This window comes from Pristiophorus japonicus, unplaced genomic scaffold (assembly GCF_044704955.1).
Source record: "Pristiophorus japonicus isolate sPriJap1 unplaced genomic scaffold, sPriJap1.hap1 HAP1_SCAFFOLD_2780, whole genome shotgun sequence".
NCBI classification, from domain to species: domain Eukaryota; kingdom Metazoa; phylum Chordata; class Chondrichthyes; family Pristiophoridae; genus Pristiophorus; species Pristiophorus japonicus.
Window position 1 is genome coordinate 3,221 of NW_027252539.1, and position 20,854 is coordinate 24,074.

The window sequence follows — 20,854 nt, forward strand, 5'->3', positions numbered from 1 at the left end:
ATTAGCAAAAGGGGAGGTGCAACAAGACCTGGGTGTCATGTTTCATCAGTCATTGAAAGTTGGCATGCAGGTTCAGCAGGCGGTGAAGGAGGCAAATGGTATGTTGGCCTTCATAGCTAGGGGATTTGAGTATAGGAGCAGGGAGGTCTTACTGCAGTTATACAGGCTCTTGGTGAGGTCTCACCTGGAATATTGTGTTCAGCTTTGGTCTCCTAATCTGAGGAAGGGTGTTCTTGCCATTGTGGGAGTGCAACGAAGATTCACCAGACTGATTGCCGGGATGGCAGGACTGACATATGAGGAGAGACTGGATAACCTGGGCCTTTATAAATTGGAATTTAGAAGGATGAGAGGGGATCTCATAGAAACATAAAAGATTCTGACAGGACAGGATATAATGTTCACTATGTTGGGGAAGTCCAGAACCAGGGGACAAAGTCTTAGGATAAGGGGTAGGCCATTTAGGACTGAGATGAGGAGAAACTTCTTCACTCAGTGAGTTGTTAACCTGTGGAATTCCCTGCCACAGACAGTTATTGATGCCAGTTCATTGGATATATTCAAGAGGAAGTTAGATATGGCCCTTACGGCTAAAGGGATCAAGGGGTATGGAGAGAAAGCAGGAAAGGGGTACTGAGGGAGTGATCAGCCATGATCTGATTGAAGGGTGGTGCAGGCTCGAAGGACCGAATCGCCTACTCCTGCACCGATTTTCTATGGTTCTATGAATGAGATTTGATCTTCTAGAAACATATAAGATTATGACAGGACTGGACAAGGTGGATGCAGAGAGGATGTTTCCACTGATGGGGGAGACTATAACTAGATGGCTTGATGTTAGAATAAGGGGCCGCCCATTTAGAACTGAGATGACGAGAAATTTCTGCTCTCAAACGGTTGTGAATCTGTGGAATTCGTTGCCTCAGAGAGCTGTGGAAGTTAGGACATTAAGAAACTGTCTATTTCTGTCTTAAATTTATTTAAACGATAAGGGGTTAAGGGGTTATGGGGAGCGGGCAGGGAAGTGGAGCTGAGTCCATGATCGGATCAGCCATGATCTTATTGAACGGAGGAGCAGGTTCAAGAGGCCTTATGGCCTACTCCTGCTCCTATTTCTTCTGTTCTTATTTATTGAAAATATACAGGAATGTTTCCTGACTCAACATGTTAATGAAGTAACTTGGGAAAATTATATATTGGATGTGGTGTTTAGTAGTGAGCCTGACCTCCTATCAGGTCTCCGTGTGGGGGAACATCTGGGCAACAGTAATCACATTGTAGGGTCCCAATTGGCCAGGAGAACCAAAGTGACTGAGAACCTGCAACTCGCACCGCATTTCAGAAGGGCAAACTTCTCCAAAATGGCAGAGGACTTGCAACAGGTAAATTGGCCAACCCGACTCGGTGGTGATGTGACCGATGTTGAATACAAATGGAACGTATTTCAGAATTAAAATGTGGAAAACTAACGTAGCCAAAATCTAAAGATGGAAATGTGGTAAGAAAAAGCCAAGGTGGCTGACTGGCTCTGTGCAAAGACAAATAACATGTAAACAGAAATGTCTCTATAAATTAAAGAAATTTAACACACAAATAAATAGCGTTGAATACAAAGAAAACGGAAGCGGCTATTCGATCAGCAAAAAAGTTATTTGGAAAAAAGAATTATTGGCAACTGTGGCAGTCATGGGAAGAGCCTTTTTTATTTATGTAAAGAGTCAGAGAACTATCAAAGACTGTGTTGGGCCACTGAAGGGTGTTCAAGGACCGGTTACAAAGGACTCACTGAGTATGGCGGAAATATTAACCAGCACTTTGATGAGTCTTCACCCTTGAAGATCATGCAAAAATATTAGAATTTAATAACACTAGTTTTCCTCAGTAACATTAACATAGATAAGAATATTGCTTTAGAAAAAAAGTAAGAACTTAAAAATACATAGAGTAGCCAGCCGAAGGTCCTCCGGGACATGGGACATGTGCTGTGTGAGGGTTCTCCGGGAGATGGGACATGTGCTGTGTGAGCCCCTCGGAGAGATGGGACATGTGCTGTGCGAGGGTCCTCCGGGAGATGGGACATGTGCTGTGTGAGGGTCCTCCGGGAGATGGGACATGTGCTGTGTGAGTTCCTCCGGGAGATGGGACTTGTGTTGTGTGAGGGTCCTCCGGGAGATGGGACATGTGCTGTGTGAGGATCCTCCGGGAGATGGGACATGTGCTGTGTGAGGGTCCTCCAGGAGATGGGACATGTGCTGTATGAGGATCATCCGGGAGATGGGACATGTGCTGTGTGAGGGTCCTCCGGGAGATAGGACATGTGCTGTGTGAGGATCCTCCGGGAGATAGGACATGTGCTGTGTGAGCCCCTCCGGGAGATGGGACATGTGCTGTGTGAGGGTCCTCCTGGAGATGGGACATGTGCTGTGTGAGGATCCTCCGGGAGATGGGACATGTGCTGTGTGAGGGTCCTCCAGGAGATGGGACATGTGCTGTATGAGGATCATCCGGGAGATGGGACATGTGCTGTGTGAGGGTCCTCCGGGAGATAGGACATGTGCTGTGTGAGGATCCTCCGGGAGATAGGACATGTGCTGTGTGAGCCCCTCCGGGAGATGGGACATGTGCTATGTGAGGGTCCTCCGGGAGATAGGACATGTGCTGTGTGAGGATCCTCCGGGAGATGGGACATGTGCTGTGTGAGGGTCCTCCGGGAGATGGGACTTGTGTTGTGTGAGGGTCCTCCGGGAGATGGGACATGTGCTGTGTGAGGATCCTCCGGGAGATGGGACATGTGCTGTGTGAGGGTTCTCCGGGAGATGGGACATGTGCTGTGTGAGCCCCTCCGGGAGATGGGTCATGTGCTGTGTGAGGGTCCTCCGGGAGATGGGACATGTGCTGTGTGAGCCCCTCCGGGAGATGGGACATGTGCTCTGTGAAACCCTCCGGGAGATGGGACATGTGCTGTGTGAGGATCCTCCGGGAGATGGGACATGTGCTGTGTGAGGGTCCTCCGGAAGATGGGACATGTGCTGTGTGAGCCCCTCCGGGAGATGGGACATGTGCTGTGTAAGCCCCTCCGGGAGATGGGACATGTGCTGTGTGAGGGTCCTCCGGGAGATGGGACATGTGCTGTCTGAGGATCCTTCGGGAGATAGGACATGTGCTGAGTGAGGGTCCTCCGGGAGATGGGACATGTGCTGTGTGAGGGTTCTCCGGGAGATGGACATGTGCTGTGTGAGCCCCTCCAGGAGATGGGACATGTGCTGTGTGAGCCCCTCCAGGAGATGGGACATGTGCTGTGTGAGCCCCTCCGGGAGATGGACATGTGTTGTGTGAGGGTCCTCCGGGAGATGGGACATGTGCTGTGTGAGGGTCCTCCGGGAGATGGACGTGTGCTGTGTGAGGGTCCTCCGGGAGATGGGACATGTGCTGTGTGAGGGTCCTCCGGGAGATGGACATGTGCTGTGTGAGGGTCCCCCGGGAGATGGACATGTGCTGTGTGAGGGTCCTCCGGGAGATGGGACATGTGCTGTGTGAGCCCCTCCTGGAGATGGGACATGTGCTGTGTGAGGGTCCTCCGGGAGGTGGGACATGTGCTGTGTGAGGGTCCTCTGGGAGATGGGACATGTGCTGTGTGAGCCCCTCCGGGAGATGGGACATGTGCTGTGTGAGCCCCTCCGGGAGATGGGACATGTGATGTGTGAGGGTCCTCTGGGAGATGGGACATGTGCTGTGTGAGCCCCTCCGGGAGATGGAACATGTGCTGTGTGAGGGTCCTCCGGGAGATGGGACATGTGCTGTGTGAGCCCCTCCGGGAGATGGGACATGTGCTGTGTGAGGGTCCTCCGGGAGATGGGACATGTGCTGTGTGAGGGTCCTCCGGGAGATGGGATATGTGCTGTGTGAGCCCCTCCGGGAGATGGGACATGTGCTGTGTGAGCCCCTGGCCTGTATGTTTAATAGCTCACTGCACTCTGGAATGGGCCTTACAGATAGGAAGGAGGCTAAAGTAGTCCCCATTTTTAAAACAATGTGACAAGGCAGACCTGGGTAACTATAGGCCCATCAGTTTAATATCAGTAATAGGTAAGATGCTTGAAAGAATCATAAGGGATGCAATATATGAATACTTGGATAGGGAGGGACATATTAGGGAAAGCCAACATGGCTTCATAAAGAGTTCATGTCTCACAACTCTAATTGTATTTTTTGAAGAAGTTACAATGTTGGTGGATGAGGGAAGCCCAGTAGACATTGTCTGCTTAGATTTCCAAAAACCTTTTGATAAGGTATCGCACAAGAGGCTTCTCTAAGATCGGAGTCTCTGGTATTAGTGAAATGTATTGAAGTGGATACAGAACTGGCCGGCAGGATGTAGGTAAAGAGCAGTTTTTGATGGATTTGGATCTGTTTGGAGACCAGTCACCAGTGGTGTCCTGCAGGGATCAGTGTTGGGACCATTGCTTTTCCCTATTTTTATTAATGATCTGGATTTTGGGGTTGGGGCACAATTTTGAAATGATACCAAGATCTGTGCGAGTGCTCGAACTGTAGAAGTGGCTCGTCTGATTCAGGCAGATGTTGAAGTGTTGGGACACTGGCCTCATGACTGTGTTGTAGGTATTAGGCACCCTCGGGCAACAGCACCTGTAGGATAAGGTTAGAATTAAATATGTAACATGTAACTTGTACCATAAAATGGTAACCAGTGAAGCCTCAAGGGATTTCTGTTAGCTGAAATCGACTGCATTCCTGGAGACTGATACTTGTTGTTTCCCACACACAGGACCAGCATGCAAGCTCTGCAGGTGTCTCTAATCAGCATACCTCAGGACCAAATGTTTTAGTAACAATACGGCTCTGTAGCTGGATGGGGATAAGGAGGCTACCCAATTCCAGCATCCAAGGACAGTAAGATAAGAGAAGCCCAGGCCATGTTACAAGACACATGAGTCATCCCTAGCAACACACCCCTTCGCAACACATCTCTTGGCAACACATGAGCCACTTTACGTTTAGAGTCTAACGCTATTGGTCTAATGTAACTGTAGTAAACTGTTGTATGTAACTGTAGTAAACTGTTGTAAAACCTATAAAGATCCATGAAACCCTTTGTTCAGCGGAGAGAAGCCTGGACTCAGTCTTGTGATTTCCTCCCCGCTGGCGTAATTAAAGGCCGCACTGGCGTTGGAACCGACTCTGAGTGTTGAGTGATTCTTCTGATAAAAACTAACACTAACAACTGGAAAATGATGTATAACTTAGATAAGTTCAGTGTTATGCATGTGGGCAGGGCAAATGCTCAACATTCATACACCCTCCAGGGAAAGGCATTAAAGATGGTGGAGATAGAAAGAGATTTAGACATTCTAGTGAATACACCCTTAAAGGTACACGAGCAATGCAGTGCAGCGACAGTTAGAGCAAATAGGGTGCTGGGGTGTATCCATAGGACAATTCAGTATAAGACGAAGAGTACTGTTTTGTCCGAGTACAAGACCTTAGTCAGGCCACACTTGGAATACTGTGTCCAGTTTTGGTCTCCTCACATGGTGGGTGATATTGAGGTTCTGGAAAGGGTCACTCGACTAATTCCAAGTCTAAAGGATCTTAGTTATCAAGATGGGTTAAAAGAGTTGGGATTCTTTACCTTAGAGCAGCGTAGACTTAGGGCGATATGATTGCGGTTTATAAGATAATGAAAGTGAAAGAGAGTGTTCCAGCTGACTGTTTATTTCACTTAAATAGGTTAGGCAGGACCAGGGGACACAAATTTCAGTTGTACAAGGCTAGATCTAGGTTAGACATCAGGAGGTGGTTCTTTTCCCAGAGAACAGTAGACCTCTGGAACAAACTGCCCTCTCATGTGGTGGATACAGACTCATTGAATTCCTTCAAGTAAAAGCTGGATTTGTTTCTGGCTGCGGCGGAGATTAACACTTACAGAAGGTAGGTACTGCAGGGAGTTTCATGGCCAGAGTGATCTCCTGGACTAGTTTCCATCACTTGGGTTGGAGAGGAATTTCCCAGATTTTATTTTCCCAAATTGTCCTAGGTTTATTTTAAATCTGTATTTTTGCCTCTCCCAGGAGATCACATGGATTCGGGTGGAGTGGAGTGTATACGCTGTGATATATCGCAATTGTGTGGGACAGGCTTGATGGACCAGATGGTCTTTACCTGTCCGTCATTTTACGTATGTATTAAAATGCTTCATCTACACTGTCCTATTTAACACTACCAGAGCAGGTACAGCACGGCTTAGATACAGAATAAATCTCAGGCCCCGAATTAGAGCCCACAGGCCCCGTAGTGACAGGCCCCGGGTGAGCGGTGTCACTGGCCAACATCTTGCACAGGGCGGGATCAGGGCGCATGCGTGGCCATCTTCGTTCAGGATCAGAGAGTGGGCGGGGCTTCAGAGTCTCTGTTCCCAACTGGGTCCCAGTGCCCGGGAGATGGAGCATCCTGGGCAACACATTTTTCTTCTTCATAGAATCAGAGACTGGTTACAAAATGGAAGGAGGCCATTTGCCCGTCGAGCCTATGTTGGCTATCTGCAAGAGCTTCTGCTAATCCCACTCCAGCTACTCTGACCAGACCTCTAATGATTTTGAACACCTCTGTCAAATCTCCTCTCAATCTTCTCTGTTCTGGGAACAACCTCAACTTCTCCAGACTATCCACGTAATTGAAGTCCCTCATCCCTGGATTCATTCTCGTAAATCTTTTCTGCACGCTCTTAAAAGGCCTTCGCATGCTTACTAAAATGTGGTAGCCAGAATTGCTCCAGTTCAGTCAACAAGCTCCCCGCTGGAGTGGAACTATACTGCAGAACCAGTGGGAACCTGTTCAACCTTCGTCGTCTCCAGGCCAGGTCCAAGACCACCTCAATCTCTGTCGTTGAGCTACCGTACGCGGATAATACCTGTGTCTGCGCACATATAGAGGCTGAACTTCAAATCATAGTCGACGTATTTACTGACGTTACGAAAGCATAGGCTTTACACTAAACATCCATAAGAGAAAGGTCCTCCACCAGCCTGTCCCCGCCACATAGCACTCCCCACTTCACCCACCCCCCGTAGTCATCAAAATCCATGGCACGGCCCTGGACAGTGTGAACCATTTCCCATACCTCAGGAACCTCTTGTCAGCAAGAGCAGACATTGACGACAAGATTCAACACCGCCTCCAGTGCAGCCTTCGGCCGCTTGAGGAAAAGTGTCTTTGAAGACCACGTCCTCAAATCTACAACCAAGCACATGGTCTGCAGGGCTGTTGTAACACCCACCCTCCTGTATGGCTGAGAGACATGGACTATGTACAGTAGACACCTCAAGTTGCTGGAGAAATACCAATAACGATGTCTCCGCAAGATCATACAAATTACCTGGGAGGACAGACACACAAACGTTAGCGTCATCGACCAGGCCAACATCTGCAGCATTGAAGCACTGACCACATTTGATCAGCTCCGCTGGGCAGGCCACATTGTTCGCATGCCAGACACGAGACTCCCAAAGCAAGCACTCTGCTCAGAACTCCTTCACAGCAAACGAGCCAAAGGTGTGGCTGATGAAATGTTACAAGGACACCATCAAAGCCTCCCTGATACACCTGGGAGTCCCTGGCTAAAGACCGCCCTAAGTGGAGGAAGAGCATCCGGGAGGGCGCTGAGCACCTCGAGTCTCATCGCCGAGAGCATGCAGAAATCAACCGTGGCATCAAAAAGAGCGTGCGGCAAACCTGTCCCACCCAGCCTTTCCCTGAACGACTATCTGTCCCACCTGTGACAGGGACTGTGGCTCTTGAATTGGAATGTTCAGCCACCAAAGGACTCATTTTTAGAGTGGAAGCATGTCTTCCTCGATTCGAGGGACTGCCTATGATGATGATGATGACCCAGAACTGCACACAATACTCCAGTTGAGGCCGAACCAGTGTTTTATGCAGGTTCAACATAATATCCACACTTCTGTACTCTATACCTCTGTTCATGAAAAATAGGATCCCGTAAGTCTTTGTAACCACTTTCTCAACCTGTGCTGCCACCTTCAGTGATTGGTGCACATATACTCCTGGGTCTCTCTGTTCACGCACCCCTTTACAATTGTACCCTTTAGTTTATATTTCCTCTCCTCTTCCGACAAAGATATATCACTTTTGAACATTTCTACGTTAAATTTCATCTGCCACATAGACACGCTGGTGTAATGGGTGGGCTGTTCAGCCACCAAAGGACTCATTTTTAGAGTGGAAGCTAGTGGCCCTAAACACATTGGAGTGCAGAAGAATGAGAGGTGATTTTATCGAAACATAAGATAATAAGGGGGTTCGAAGTCTATCACTACCTCCTCACTGTTCACTGTACTTCCAAGTTTTGTGTGAGCTGTAGATTTGGAAATTGTGCCCTGTACATAGGTCATTAATATGGATCAAAAAAAGCAGTGGCCCCAATACCGACCCCTGGGGAACACCACTTCCTCCAGTCTGAAAAACAACCATTCACCACTACTCTGTTTGTATCACTTAGCCACTTTCATATCCATGCTGCCACTGTCCCCGTTATTCCATGGGCCTCGATTTTGCTGGTATTGGTAACACGCCTGGAATCACTAAACACAAAACCCAGTCTGTTAATCACTTTCAGCTACTGGACTTAGCATGTGCCCCACAGCATCTCTTCTACCTTCAATATGTGAATAGAGCATCACGCCTGTAAACCTGGTTTAAGTTTATATCCACTCAGCAAATCTATTACAGAAAAGCCTGTCGGCCAATGAGACACTGTTAAGGTGCCAGTGTGCTGCTGGTTTGATTGGCATTTTGCCTGTAATAGACTCTGTATTTTGGTCTCTGTATTTAAGGAAGGATAGACCTGCATTGGAGGCTGTTCGGAGAAGGTTCACTAGGTTGATTCTGGAGATGAGTGGATTGACTTATGAAAATAGGTCGAGTAGATTGGGCCTAAACACATTGTAGTTCAGAAGAATGAGGTGATTTTATCGAAACATAAGATAATAAGGGGGTTCGACAAGGTGGATGCTGAGAGGATATTTCCACTCATAGGGGAAACTAAAAGAAGGAGACATAGTCTTAGAATAAGCGACCACCCAATTAAAACTGAGATGATAAATTTCTTCTCTGAGGGTTGTAAATCTGTGGAATTCTCTGCCCAGGTGAGCTGTGGAGGCTGGGTCTTTGAATATATTTAAGGCGGAGATAGACAGATGTTTGAGTGATAAGGGAGTACAGGATTATGGGGAGTGGGCAGGGAAGTGGAACTGAGTCCATGATCAGATCAGCCATGATCTTATTGAATGGCGGAGCAGGCCCGAGGGGTCAAATGGCCTACTCCGGCTCCTATTTATTATGTTCTCATGTTCTAACTGAACATTTCTCCCAATCTAACCTTGTCTGTAATGAAACATGTGTCATTTAATAAGCCTCAAGTCCTTGCTCATGTCTGCTGCAGATTCCAGAGTTGATTCCAGAGATGAGGGGGTTGACTTATGACGATAGATTGATTAGGTTGGACCTAGACACATTGGAGTTCAAAAGAATGAGGTGATCTCTGTGTGGCCCTGAAGGACTGTGTCCAGGCTGAAGTTCTGTTCCCCCTGTAAAATCCTCCCCACAGAATGTCCTTTCTCAACTCCAATCAGGTGATGCTAAAAACTCAGGTGGGAAAGACAAAAATCCACAGCAATGTGTTGAAAGCAAAACTAATTTGTGTGTCTATATCCAAATATTAAACTCCAATCCAGTTACAGGATTTATTACCATCAGTGTTACAGGATTTATAAACCCCAACTATCAGAATGAACACAATTTAGTCCAGGATGTGATTACCAGCAGCAATAACAACAGAATCCAACCCCTGCAGTCACTTGTGAACTCGCTGGTGTCTCAGCAGGTTGCCTGACAGAGAGAATCCCTTCCCACAGTCAGAGCAGGTGAACGGCCTCTCCCCAGTGTGAACTCGCTGGTGTGTCAGCAGGTGGGATGACCGAGTGAATCCCTTCCCACACTCAGAACATTTCAAAAGGTCTCTCCCCAGTGTGAAGTCGCTGGAGTTTCAGCAGGTGGGATGATGCAGTGAATTCCTTCCCACATTCAGAGCAGGTGAACGGCCTCTCCCCAGTGTGAACTCGCTGGTGTTTCAGCAGGTGGGATGATGCAGTGAATTCCTTCCCACAGTCAGAGCAGGTGAACGGCCTCTCCCCAGTGTGAACTCGCTGGTGTATCAGCAGGATGGATGTTACAGCGAATCTCTTCCCACACTCGGAGCAGGTGAACGGTCTCTCCCCAGTGTGAACTCGCTGGTGTATCAGTAGGTGGGATAACTGAATGAATCCCTTCCCACAGTCGGAGCAGGTGAACGGTCTCTCCCCAGTGTGAACTCGCTGGTGTATCAGCAGGTCGGATAACTGAATGAATCCCTTCCCACAGTCGGAGCAGGTAAACGGTCTCTCCCCAGTGTGAACTCGCCGATGTGTTTCCAGCTGGGACGGGTAGTTGAAACGTTTCCCACAATCCCCATATTTACACGGTTTCTCCCCAGTGTGACTGCACTTGTGTCTCTCCAGTTTGGATGATTGACTGAAGCCTTGTCCACACACAGAGCACGTGTACCGTTTCTCCCCACTGTGAACGGTGCCTTCTGCTTCCATGGTCAAAACCTGATGATATTCCAGTCCCGATGTACCGAGTGACTGTCAGATCTTGAGGTGATGTTTGTTTTGAGCTTCCAGTCTACAAATCCTCCACTTTTAACACCCTGTAAAGTGAATTTCAAACAGGAAAAGGGAGTGTGAGAGAGAACCCACAAAAACACAAAGGCAGATGGTGAAATTGATCTTAATGAATCTGGTCATTTGTGGGGCCGGCACGAGAAAAAAGTGACCATGAAAGCTGCCGGATTGTCATAAAAACACATCTGGGTCACTGCTGTCCTTCAGGGAAGGGAACCCACCTCCCTCGACAGGCCCACATGGGAAATTGTTGTTCCCACTGGGCCCAGAATTACTGAGGGTGATATCCAGCAGCTTCTCCCCGCTCTCCATCGAGCTCAAACTGATGTAACAAACAGAACAACACAGGAGGCCAGTGAGTGACATCCACATCCAGCGCCCACCTGATACAGAGCGGCTGGGAATTGCTGGGCCTGCTGTATAAATGTAAGTTGTTGTTTGCCTGGTGTGGGGGAGGTGCTGCCCCCGGGGATTGCTGGGGCCGGGCCCGGTGGCTCTGATTCGGGGCCCGAGAGCCGCGCTTGGCATTGCCCGGGTACCGAGAGCCGCACTCGGTGCTGTCCGGGGACCGAGAGCCTCACTCGGTGTTGCCCGGGGACTGAGAGCCACACTAGGTGTTGTCCGGGGACTGAGAGCCACACTCGGTGTTGCCCGGGGACTGAGAGCCACACTCGGTGTTGTCCGGGGACTGAGAGCCGCACTCGGTGTTGCCTGGGGAATGAGAGCCACACTCGGTGTTGCCCGGTGACTGAGAGCCGCACTCGGTGTTGCCCGGGGCCCGGGAGCCGCACTCGGTGTTGCCCGGGGCCCGGGAGCCGCACTCCGTGTTGCCCGGGGACTGAGAGCCGCACTCGGTTAAAAAGAAGGCAGACAAAAAGCAGGAAACTATAGACCAGTTAGCCTAACATCTGTGGTTGGGAAAATGTTGAAGAGTTCATTCTTAAAGAAGCAATAGCACGACATTTGGAAAAGCATAATTCGGTCAGGCAGAGTCAACATGGATTTATGAAGGGGAGGTTAAGTTTGACAAATTTGCTGGAATTCTTTGAGCATGTAATGAACAGGGTGGGTAAAGTGGATCTTTTGTATTTGGATTCCCAGAAGACATTTGACAAGGTGCCACATAAAAGATTACTGCACAAGATGAAAGTTCACGGGGCTGGGGGTAATATATTAGCATGGATAGAGGATTGGCTAACTAACAGAAAACAGAGAGTTGGGGTAAATGGTTCATTCTTGGGTTGGCAATCAGTGACTAGTGGGGTGCCGCAGGGATCAGTGCTGGGACCCCAGCTATTAACAATCTATATTAACGACTTGGAAGAAGGGACCGACTTTAACGTAGCCAAGTTTGCTGACGATATGAAGATGGGAGGAAAAGCAACGTGTGAGGAGGACACAAATAATCTGTAAAAGGACATAGACAGGCTAAGTGAGTGGGCAAAAATTTGGCAGATGGAGTATAATGTTGGAAAGTGTGAGGTCATGCATTATGGCAGAAAAAAATCAAAGAGCAAGTTATTATTTAAATGGAGAGAGATTGCAAAGTGGTGCAGTACAGCGGGACCTGGGGGTACTTGTGCATGAAACACAAAAGGTTAGTATGCAGGTGCAGCAAGTGATCAGGAAGGCCAATGCAATCTTGGCCTTTATTGCAAAGGGGCTGGAGTATAAAAGCAGGGAAGTCTTGCTACAGTTACACAGGGTATTGGTGAGGCCACACCTGGAATACTGCATGCAGTTTTGGTTTCCATATTTATGAAAGGATACACTTGCTTTGCAGGAAGTTGAGAGAAGGTCCACTGGGTTGATTCCGGAGATGAGGGGGTTGACTTATGAGAAAAGGTTGAGGAGGTTGGACCTCTACTCATTGAATTCAGAAGAACGAATGAGAGGTGATTTATCGAAACGTATAAGATAATGAGGGGGTTTGACAAGGTGGTAGCAGAGAGGATGTTTTCACTGATCGGGGAGACTAGAAATAGGGGACATAATCTTAGAATAAGGGGCCCTCCATTTAAAACTGAGATGAGGAGGAATTTCTTCTCTGAGGGTTGTAAATCTGTGGAATTCGCTCCCTCAGAGAGTTGTGGAATCTGGGACATTGAATATATTTAAGACAGAGATAGACAGTGTCTTAACCGATAAGGGAATAAGGGGTTATGGGGAGTGGGCAGGAAAGTGGACCCGAGTCCATGATCGGATCAGCCATGCTCGTATTAAATGGTGGAGCAGGCTCGAGGGGCCGTATGGCCTGCTCTTGCTCCTATTTTTTATGTTCTTATTTTCTAATGTAGTCTCGTATGGGAGTGTGGATTTTACTCATATCTGTCCATCTCTGGTATGTGGATGAGGGTTTTACTCTATGTTAGTTTATGATACGAGAGGTGGATTTTATCTTGTACCTGTCAATATCTGGTAATTGTCTGTGGGTTTCATTCTGTATCAAAAAGGGCCACATTACAACATAATTCTAAAAGGACAAAGAGTGTTAAAAAAACAAGCCTGAAGGCTCTGAGTCTCAAAGTGAGGAGCATTGGTAATAAGGTGGACAAATTAACTGCACACAGAGCTGTTAATGGATATGATGTAATTGGGATTACAGAGACATGGCTCCAGGGTAACCAAGGCTGGGAACATAATATGCAGGGGTATTCAATATTGAAGAAAGAAAAGGAGGTGGGGTAGAGTTAATGGTTAAAGAGGAGGTTAATGCAATAGTAAGGAAGGACATTGGCTGGGATAATGTGGAATCTGTATGGGTCGAGCTGCGAAACAACAAAGGGCAGAAAACGTTTGGTGGTCTGTAAACAAACCCAACTAACAGTAGTAGGGAGGTTGGGGATGACATCAAAAAGGAAATTAGGGAGGCGTGCAATAAGGGTACAGCAGTTACCATAGGTGAGTTTTACCTACATATTGATTGGGCTAACCAAACCAGTAGCAATATTGTAGAGGAGGATTTCCTGGAGTGTATAAGGGATGGTTTTCTAGACCAATATGTCAAGGAACCAACTAGAGAGCCGGCCATCCTAGACTGGGTCTTGTATAACGAGAGAGGATTAATTAGCAATTAGTCGTGCGTGGCCCCATAGGGAAGAGTGATCATAATATGGTAGAATTCTTCATTAAGATGGAGAGCGACACAGTTAACTCAGAGACTAGGGTCCTGAACTTGAAGGAAACTTCGATGGTATGAGACGTGATTTGGCTGGGATAAACAGACGAATAATACTTAAAGGGTTGATGGTGGATAGGCAATGGCAGACATTTAAAGATCACATGGATGAATTAAAACTATTATACATCCCTGTCTGGCATAAAAATAAAACATGAAAGGTGGCTCAACCGTGGCTAACCAAGGAAATTAGGGACAGTGGCACATAAATTGGCCTGAAAAAGCAGCAAACCTGAGGACTGGGAGCAATTTAGAATTCAGCAGAGGAGGACTAAGAGTGTAATAAGGAGGGGGAAAATAGAATATGAGAGTAAGCTTGCAGGGAACATAAAAATCTAACTGCAAAAGCTTCTAAAGATATGTGAAGAGAAAAAGATTAGTGAAATCTAATGTCGGCCCCTTGCATTCAGAATCAGGTGAATTTATAATGGGGAACAAGTAAATGGCAGACCAATTGAACAAATGCTTTGGTTCTGTCTTCACTAAGGAAGACACGAATAACCTGCCGAAAATACTAGGGGACCGAGGGTCTCGCGGGAAAGATGAACTGAGGGAAATCCATATTAGTCAGGAAATGGTTGTAGGGAATTGATGGGATTGAAGGCCGATAAATCCCCAGGGTCTGATAGTCTGCATCCCAGAGTAGTTAAAGAAGTGGCCCTAGAAATAGTAGATGCATTGGTGGTCATTTTGCAACATTCTATAGATTCTGGATCAGTACCTATGGATTGGAGGGTAGCTAATGTAAACCCACTTTTTAAAAAAGGAGGGAGAGAGAAAACAGGGAATTATAGACCGGTTAGCCTGACATCAGTGGTGGGGAAAATGCTGGAATCAATTGTTAAAGATGTAATAGCAGAGCATTTGGAAAGCAGTGACAGGATCGGTCCAAGTCAGCATGGATTTATGAAAGGGAAATCATGCTTGACAAATCTTCTGGAATTTTTTGTGGATGTAACTAGTAGAGTGGATAAGGGAGAACCAGTGGATGTGGTGCATTTGGAATTAAAAAAGGCTTTTGACAACGTCCCACACTAGAGATTAGTGTGCAAAATTAAGGTACATAATATTGGGGGTAATGTATTGATGTGTAGGGAGAACTGCTTGGCAGACAGGAAGCAAAGAGTGGGAATAAACGTGTCCTTTTCAGAATGGCAGGCATTGACTAGTGGGGTGCCGTAAGGTTCAGTGCTGGGATCTCAGCAATTTACAACATCCATTAATTATTTAGATGAGGGAATTTAACATAATATCTACAAATTTGCAGATGACACTAAGCTGGGTGGCAGTGTGAGCTGTGAGTAGGATGCTAAGAGGCTGCAGGGTGACTTGGATAGGTTAGGTGAATGGGCAATTGCATGGCAGATGCAGTATAATGTGGATAAATGTGAGGTTATTCACTTTGGGTGCAAAAACAGGAAGGCAGATTATCTGAATGGTGACAGATTAGTAAAATGGGAGGTGCAAAGAGACCTGGGTGTCATGGTACATCAGTCACTGAAGTTGGCATGCAGGTCCAGCAGGCAGTAAAGAAAGCAACTGGCATGCTGGCCTTCATAGCAAGGCGATTTGAGTATACGAGCAGGGAAGTCTTACTGCAATTGTACAGGGCCTTGCTGAGACCACACCTTGAGTATTGTGTGCAGTTTTGATCTCTTAATCTGAGGAAGAACGTGCTTGCTATTGAGGGACTACAGCGAAGGTTCACCAGACTAATTCCCGGGATGGCAGGACTGACATATGAAGAAAGACGGGATCGGCTAGGCTTACACTCACTGGAATTTAGAAGAATGAGAGGGGATCTCATAGCAACATATAAAATTATGACGGAACTGGACAGGTTAGAGGCAGGAAGAATGTTCCTGATGTTGGGGAAGTCCAGAATCAGGGGTCACAGTCTAAGGATAAGGGGAAAGCCTTATCGGACTGAAATGAGGAGAAACTTTTTCACCCAGAGTGGTAAACCTGTGAAGTTCTCTACCACAGAAAGTTGTGGAGCACTGTTTGTTGGATTTATTCAAGAGGGTGTTAGATGTGGCCCTTACGTCTAAGGGGCTCAGGGGGTATGGAGAGAAAGCGGGAGTGGTGTACTGAAGTTGCATGATGAGCCATGATCATATAGAATGGTGGTGCAGGCTAGAAGGGCGGAATGGCCTGCTCCTGCACCTATTTTCAATGTTTCAATGTATCTTTCCATTCTTGGTGAGTGAGTGTGTATTTTGTGCTGTATCTGTCCATCTCTGTGATGTGAATGTGAGCTCTACTCCATACCCGTCATTCTCCAGTATGTTAGTATTGTTTTACTGTGTACCCCCAATCTCTTATAGTATTGGTTTTACTTTCTAACTGTCAATTTGTGTTATGGAGGTGAGTGTTTATGCTGAATCTGTCGGTCTCTGGTAAATGAGTCTGAGTTTCACTCTGTTTCTATCTGTGTCTGCGATGTGAGTGTGGGCCTTTCTCTGTATCTCCATTTCTGTTATGGGATTCTAGGTTTTATTCTGTACCCGTCAAGTTCTGATATGTGATTGTGGGCCTTACTCTATAACTGCCAGTTTCTGTTTAATTGCGAGTGGGCTTTCCTTTGTACCTGTCAGTTTCTGGAATGAAAGAGAGCTCTTTACCTTGTACCTATCAATTACTGGTTTGTGAGTCTGGGCATGTCACTGTATGTCAATTTATGTTATGGGAATATGGATTGTAATAAGTCAGCCTCTGATGTGTGAGTGTCGGTTTTATACTGTATTTCTCAGTCTCTCATATGCAAATGTGTGTATTTTTCTGTAACTGTCGGGTTTTGTTGTGTGTTCAGGTTTAATCTGTGCTTCTCAGTTTCTGCTATGTTAGACTGTACCTATTTGTTCCTGCTTCTTGATTGTATGTTTTAGACTGTACCTGTCAGTTCCTGCTATGTGAGTGTGGAATTTACTCTGTATCAGCTAGTCTCTAGTATGTGAAGGTGAGAATTAATTTTACTTTTAACCTGTATTTCTCTGATATGTGAATAAAGATTTTGCCTTCTCTGTGTCATTTTTTCTGATGTGTGTGTGTGGGTTTTACTCTGCCCCGATCAGTTTCTGAGATGCAAGTAACAATTTTACTTACTGCCTTTCAGTTTTCCGACATGTGCACATGGGATTTACACTTTACCTGTCAATCTCTGGTATGCAAGTGGGGATTTTATTCTGTTACTGTCACTTTCATATATGTGGGTGTGTGTATCTGTCAATCTATGCTACGGGAATGTGGGTTTTATTCTGCACCTGTCATCTTCTGGTATGTTCGGGGGGTTTAAATACTGAATCTGTCAGATTCTGAAACATGAATATGGCTTTTGCTCTGTACCCATCAGCTTCTTATATGCTAATGTGGTTTATACTATCTGTTTGACATTTTTTCTGATAGATGATTGTCTTTTATTCTCTACCTGCCAGTTTCTGACAAGTGAGTGTGGGTGTTTAATGTACCTGTCAGTGTGATCTGTTTCAATGGTGAAACAGCATGTGATTCTACTGCTCCATGTGGCTGTAAGATTCACAATGTAACTCTGCCACTTCGGATCACTGTGGGACTGACAGCTTCTGCTGTCTGTGACAATAGACTTGAGGCCAGTTCTGTGTCTCTGCGCTCTGTGAGTGATAATCTACTTACTGTGTGTGAGAAGGAGCTGCCTGCACTGTTCCTTGTGTTCTGGGTGGAGGAAAGATCACATTTGTTCTGGCTGGTTGAATAATTTTGCTGTGAGAATAATAATACGAGAACATTATTAGTTCTAAGAGAAGGATGCAGGAGAGAATATGATGTACCTGAGGGAGCGACAATGTAGCTCTCAATCACCAGCAACACGGTTTTGGAGAACTCAGCTCACCGAAACAATATAACCCGTCTTTAAAATATCTTCTCCCACACTCCTCTCCTGTTGCCTGCAATAGATGCACCTTGTGAAACTCCCCACATCCTCACTGTCAGGCTGTTTCCCCCGGACTCACTGCTGATCTCTGAGCCCATCTGCGTACACGCTCCCAAAGTGCTGTGCTGCTGTAAGGAGGCTGCTGCTCGCTGCCTTACCCCGGGGCTACTGTGTCACCATTCCTGGCTGTTTTAAACCATCTTCTTCTGCTCACTGAGTGAATGGTGATTGCAGGCAGTGCTGGGGGAGGGGAGGGTGCATGTGCTCTTCTGCTCACTGGGAATTGACACAGGGGGTGGGGCTGAACCGTGCATGCGCAGCTCTCTGCAATAATTCAGCCTGTTAAAATCAAAGTGCACTTTTCCCAATTTACTTTTATCAGAATCTGAGCAAAGAAACTGGGCCTGGGGGGAAAGGACTGAGAATGATTAAAGCTGGGAGCTTTTTCCCTTGGAGATGCTCAATTTGAGATCATTCCATGCAGGGTGTTTCTCTCCATGAGCCCATCTTCACAAAGCTATCCTGCAGCAACATCGGAGGGATGAGGGAGTGGGAGTGTTTGCTGGGACCGTGCAGGAGTTAATATCTAACAGAAACAAACTGAGATCAGTTTAATTAGAGTAAAATACTCGGTCACTGAGAGTAATACCGAAGTGGATAATCAAGGGGCTTTCATGAGGCAGGAACTTAATACAATCACTATTCATTATGAAGTAGAACTCGGTAAAATAATGGGACTAAAGGCAGACAAGTCACCTTGCCCTGATGGCTTACATCGTAAGGTCTTAAGAGAAGTGGCTGCAAAGATGGTGGACACATTAGTTGTAATCTACCAAAATTCCCTGGATTCTGGGTTGGTCCCAACAGATTGGAAACCAAAAATGTAATGCCTCTATTTAAAAAAGGAGGCAGACAAAAAGCAGGAAACTATAGACCAGTTGGCCTAACATCTGTCATTGAAAAAATGCTGGAGACCATTATTAAGGAAGCAGTCGCGAAACATTTGGAAAAGCATGATTCAATCCAGCAGAGTCAGTATCGCTTTATGAAAGGGAAATCATGTTTGACAAATTTGCTGGAGTCCTTTGATGATGTAAGAAGCAGAGTAGATAAGGCGGAACCAGTGGATGTGGTGTATTTGGATTTCCAGAAGGCATTTGATAAGGTGCCATATAAGAGATTACTGCACAAGATAAACCTCATAGTGTTGGGGGCAGTATATTAGCATGGATAGAGGATTGGTTAACTAACAGAAAACAGAGAGTCAGGATAAATGGGTCTTTTTCCGGTTGGCAAATGGTGACTAGTGGGGTGCCTCAGGTATCGGTGCTCGTTCCTCAACTATTTACAATCTATATTAATGACTTGGAAGAAGGCACCGAGTGTAATAGAGCCAAGTTTGCCGATGATACAAAGATGGGGGGGAAAGCAAATCGAGAACACGAAAAATCTGCAAAGGGATATAGACAGGCGAAATGAGTGGGCAAAGATTTGTCAGATGTAGTATAATATGGGAAAATGTGAGGTTATCCACTTTGGCAGAAATAATAGAAAAGCAAATTATAATTTAAATGGAGAAAAATTGCAAAGTGCTACAGGACAGAGAGACCTGAGGATGTTTGTGCATAAAACACAAAAAGTTAATGTGCAGGTACGGCAAGTAATCAGGAAGGCGAATGGAACATTGGCCTTTATTGCAAGGGGGATAAAGCAGAGAAGTCCTGCTACAATTGTACAGGGTTTTGGTGAGACCACACCCAGAATACTGCATGCAGTTTGGTCTCTGTATTTAAGGAAGGATATACTTGAATTGGAGGCTGTTCAGAGGATAATTCTGGCGATGAGGGGATTGTCTTATGAGGATAGGTTGATTAGGGTGGGCCGATACACATTGGAGTTCAAAAGAATGAGAGGTGATCTTATTGAAACATATAACGAGGGGACTGGACAAGGTGGATCCAGAGAGGATATTTCCACTCAGGGTAAACTAAAACTAGGGTGCATAGTCTCAGAATAAGGGGCCACCCATTTAAAACTGAGATGAGGAGAAATTTATTCGCTCAGATAGTTGTAAATCTGTGGAATTCTCTGCCCGAGAGCTGTGGACGCTTGGTCATTGAATGTATTTAAGGCAGAGATAGACAGGTTTTTGAGCGATAAGGGATTAAAGGGTGATGGGGAGCGGGCAGGGAAGTGGAGTTGAGTCCATGATCAGATCAGCCATCATCTTATTGAATGGCAGAGCAGGATCCAGGGGCCAAATGATCCACTCCTGCTCCTATTTCTTAGGTTATTATGTTCTTATGAGATAATAAGCCTGTGACTGTATATGGGGACTCTAACCCTGGGACTGTACATGGGGACTCTAACCCTGGGACTGTACATGGGATTCTAACACTGGGACTGAACATGGGGACTCTAACCCAGGGACTGTACCCGGGGACTCTAACCCTGGGACTGTACCTGGGGACTCTAACTCTGGGACTGTACATGGGGTCTCTAACCCTGGGACTGTACATGGGGACTCTAACCCTGGGACTATACCTGGGGACTCTAACCCTGGGACTGTACCTGGGGACTCTAACCCTGGGACTGAACATGGGGACTCTAACCCTGGGACTGTACATGGGGTCTCTAACCCTGGGACTGTACCTGGGGACTCTAACCCTGGGACTGAACATGGGGACTCTAACCCTGGGACTGAACATGGGGTCTCTAACCCTGGGACTGTACCTGGGGACTCTAACCCTGGGACTGTACATGGGGTCTCTAACCCTGGGACTGTACATGGGGACTCTAACCCTGGGACTGTACATGGGGACTCTAACCCTGGGACTGAACATGGGGACTCTAACCCTGGGACTGTACATGGGGACTCTAACCCTGGGACTGTACCTGGGGACTCTAACCCTGGGAGTGTACCTGGGGACTCTAACCCTGGGACTGTACCTGGGGACTCTAACCCTGGGACTGTACCTGGGGACTCTAACCCTGGGACTGTACCTGGGG

The 20,854-nt window shown here is 46.6% G+C and overlaps 1 protein-coding gene across 2 annotated transcripts; it reads right to left on the bottom strand.

Annotated features, from left to right (window-relative positions):
• Window positions 1-8,551: 8,551 nt before the first annotated feature.
• Window positions 8,552-17,667, bottom strand: LOC139247659 (zinc finger protein 664-like). Of its 2 annotated transcripts, none has more exons than XR_011590948.1 (2): window positions 17,587-17,667; window positions 8,552-8,618 (listed from the first exon to the last, which is right to left on the bottom strand). XR_011590948.1 is itself a non-coding variant. In XM_070871750.1 (2 exons), the coding sequence occupies exon 2, from the start codon at window positions 10,674-10,676 to the stop codon at window positions 10,035-10,037; it is 642 nt and encodes a 213-aa protein (XP_070727851.1). In that variant the 5' UTR covers window positions 10,677-10,783; window positions 17,587-17,667; the 3' UTR covers window positions 9,821-10,034. The 2 variants fall into 2 exon arrangements, 1 of the variants encoding a protein (XP_070727851.1); XM_070871750.1 differs by lacking the exon at window positions 8,552-8,618 and adding an exon at window positions 9,821-10,783.
• Window positions 17,668-20,854: the final 3,187 nt, after the last annotated feature.

Bases quoted from the DNA above. Each gene is read 5' to 3' on its own strand.
- LOC139247659 (XM_070871750.1), bottom strand. From the start codon at position 10,676: ATGGAAGCAGAAGGCACCGTTCACAGTGGGGAGAAACGGTACACGTGC.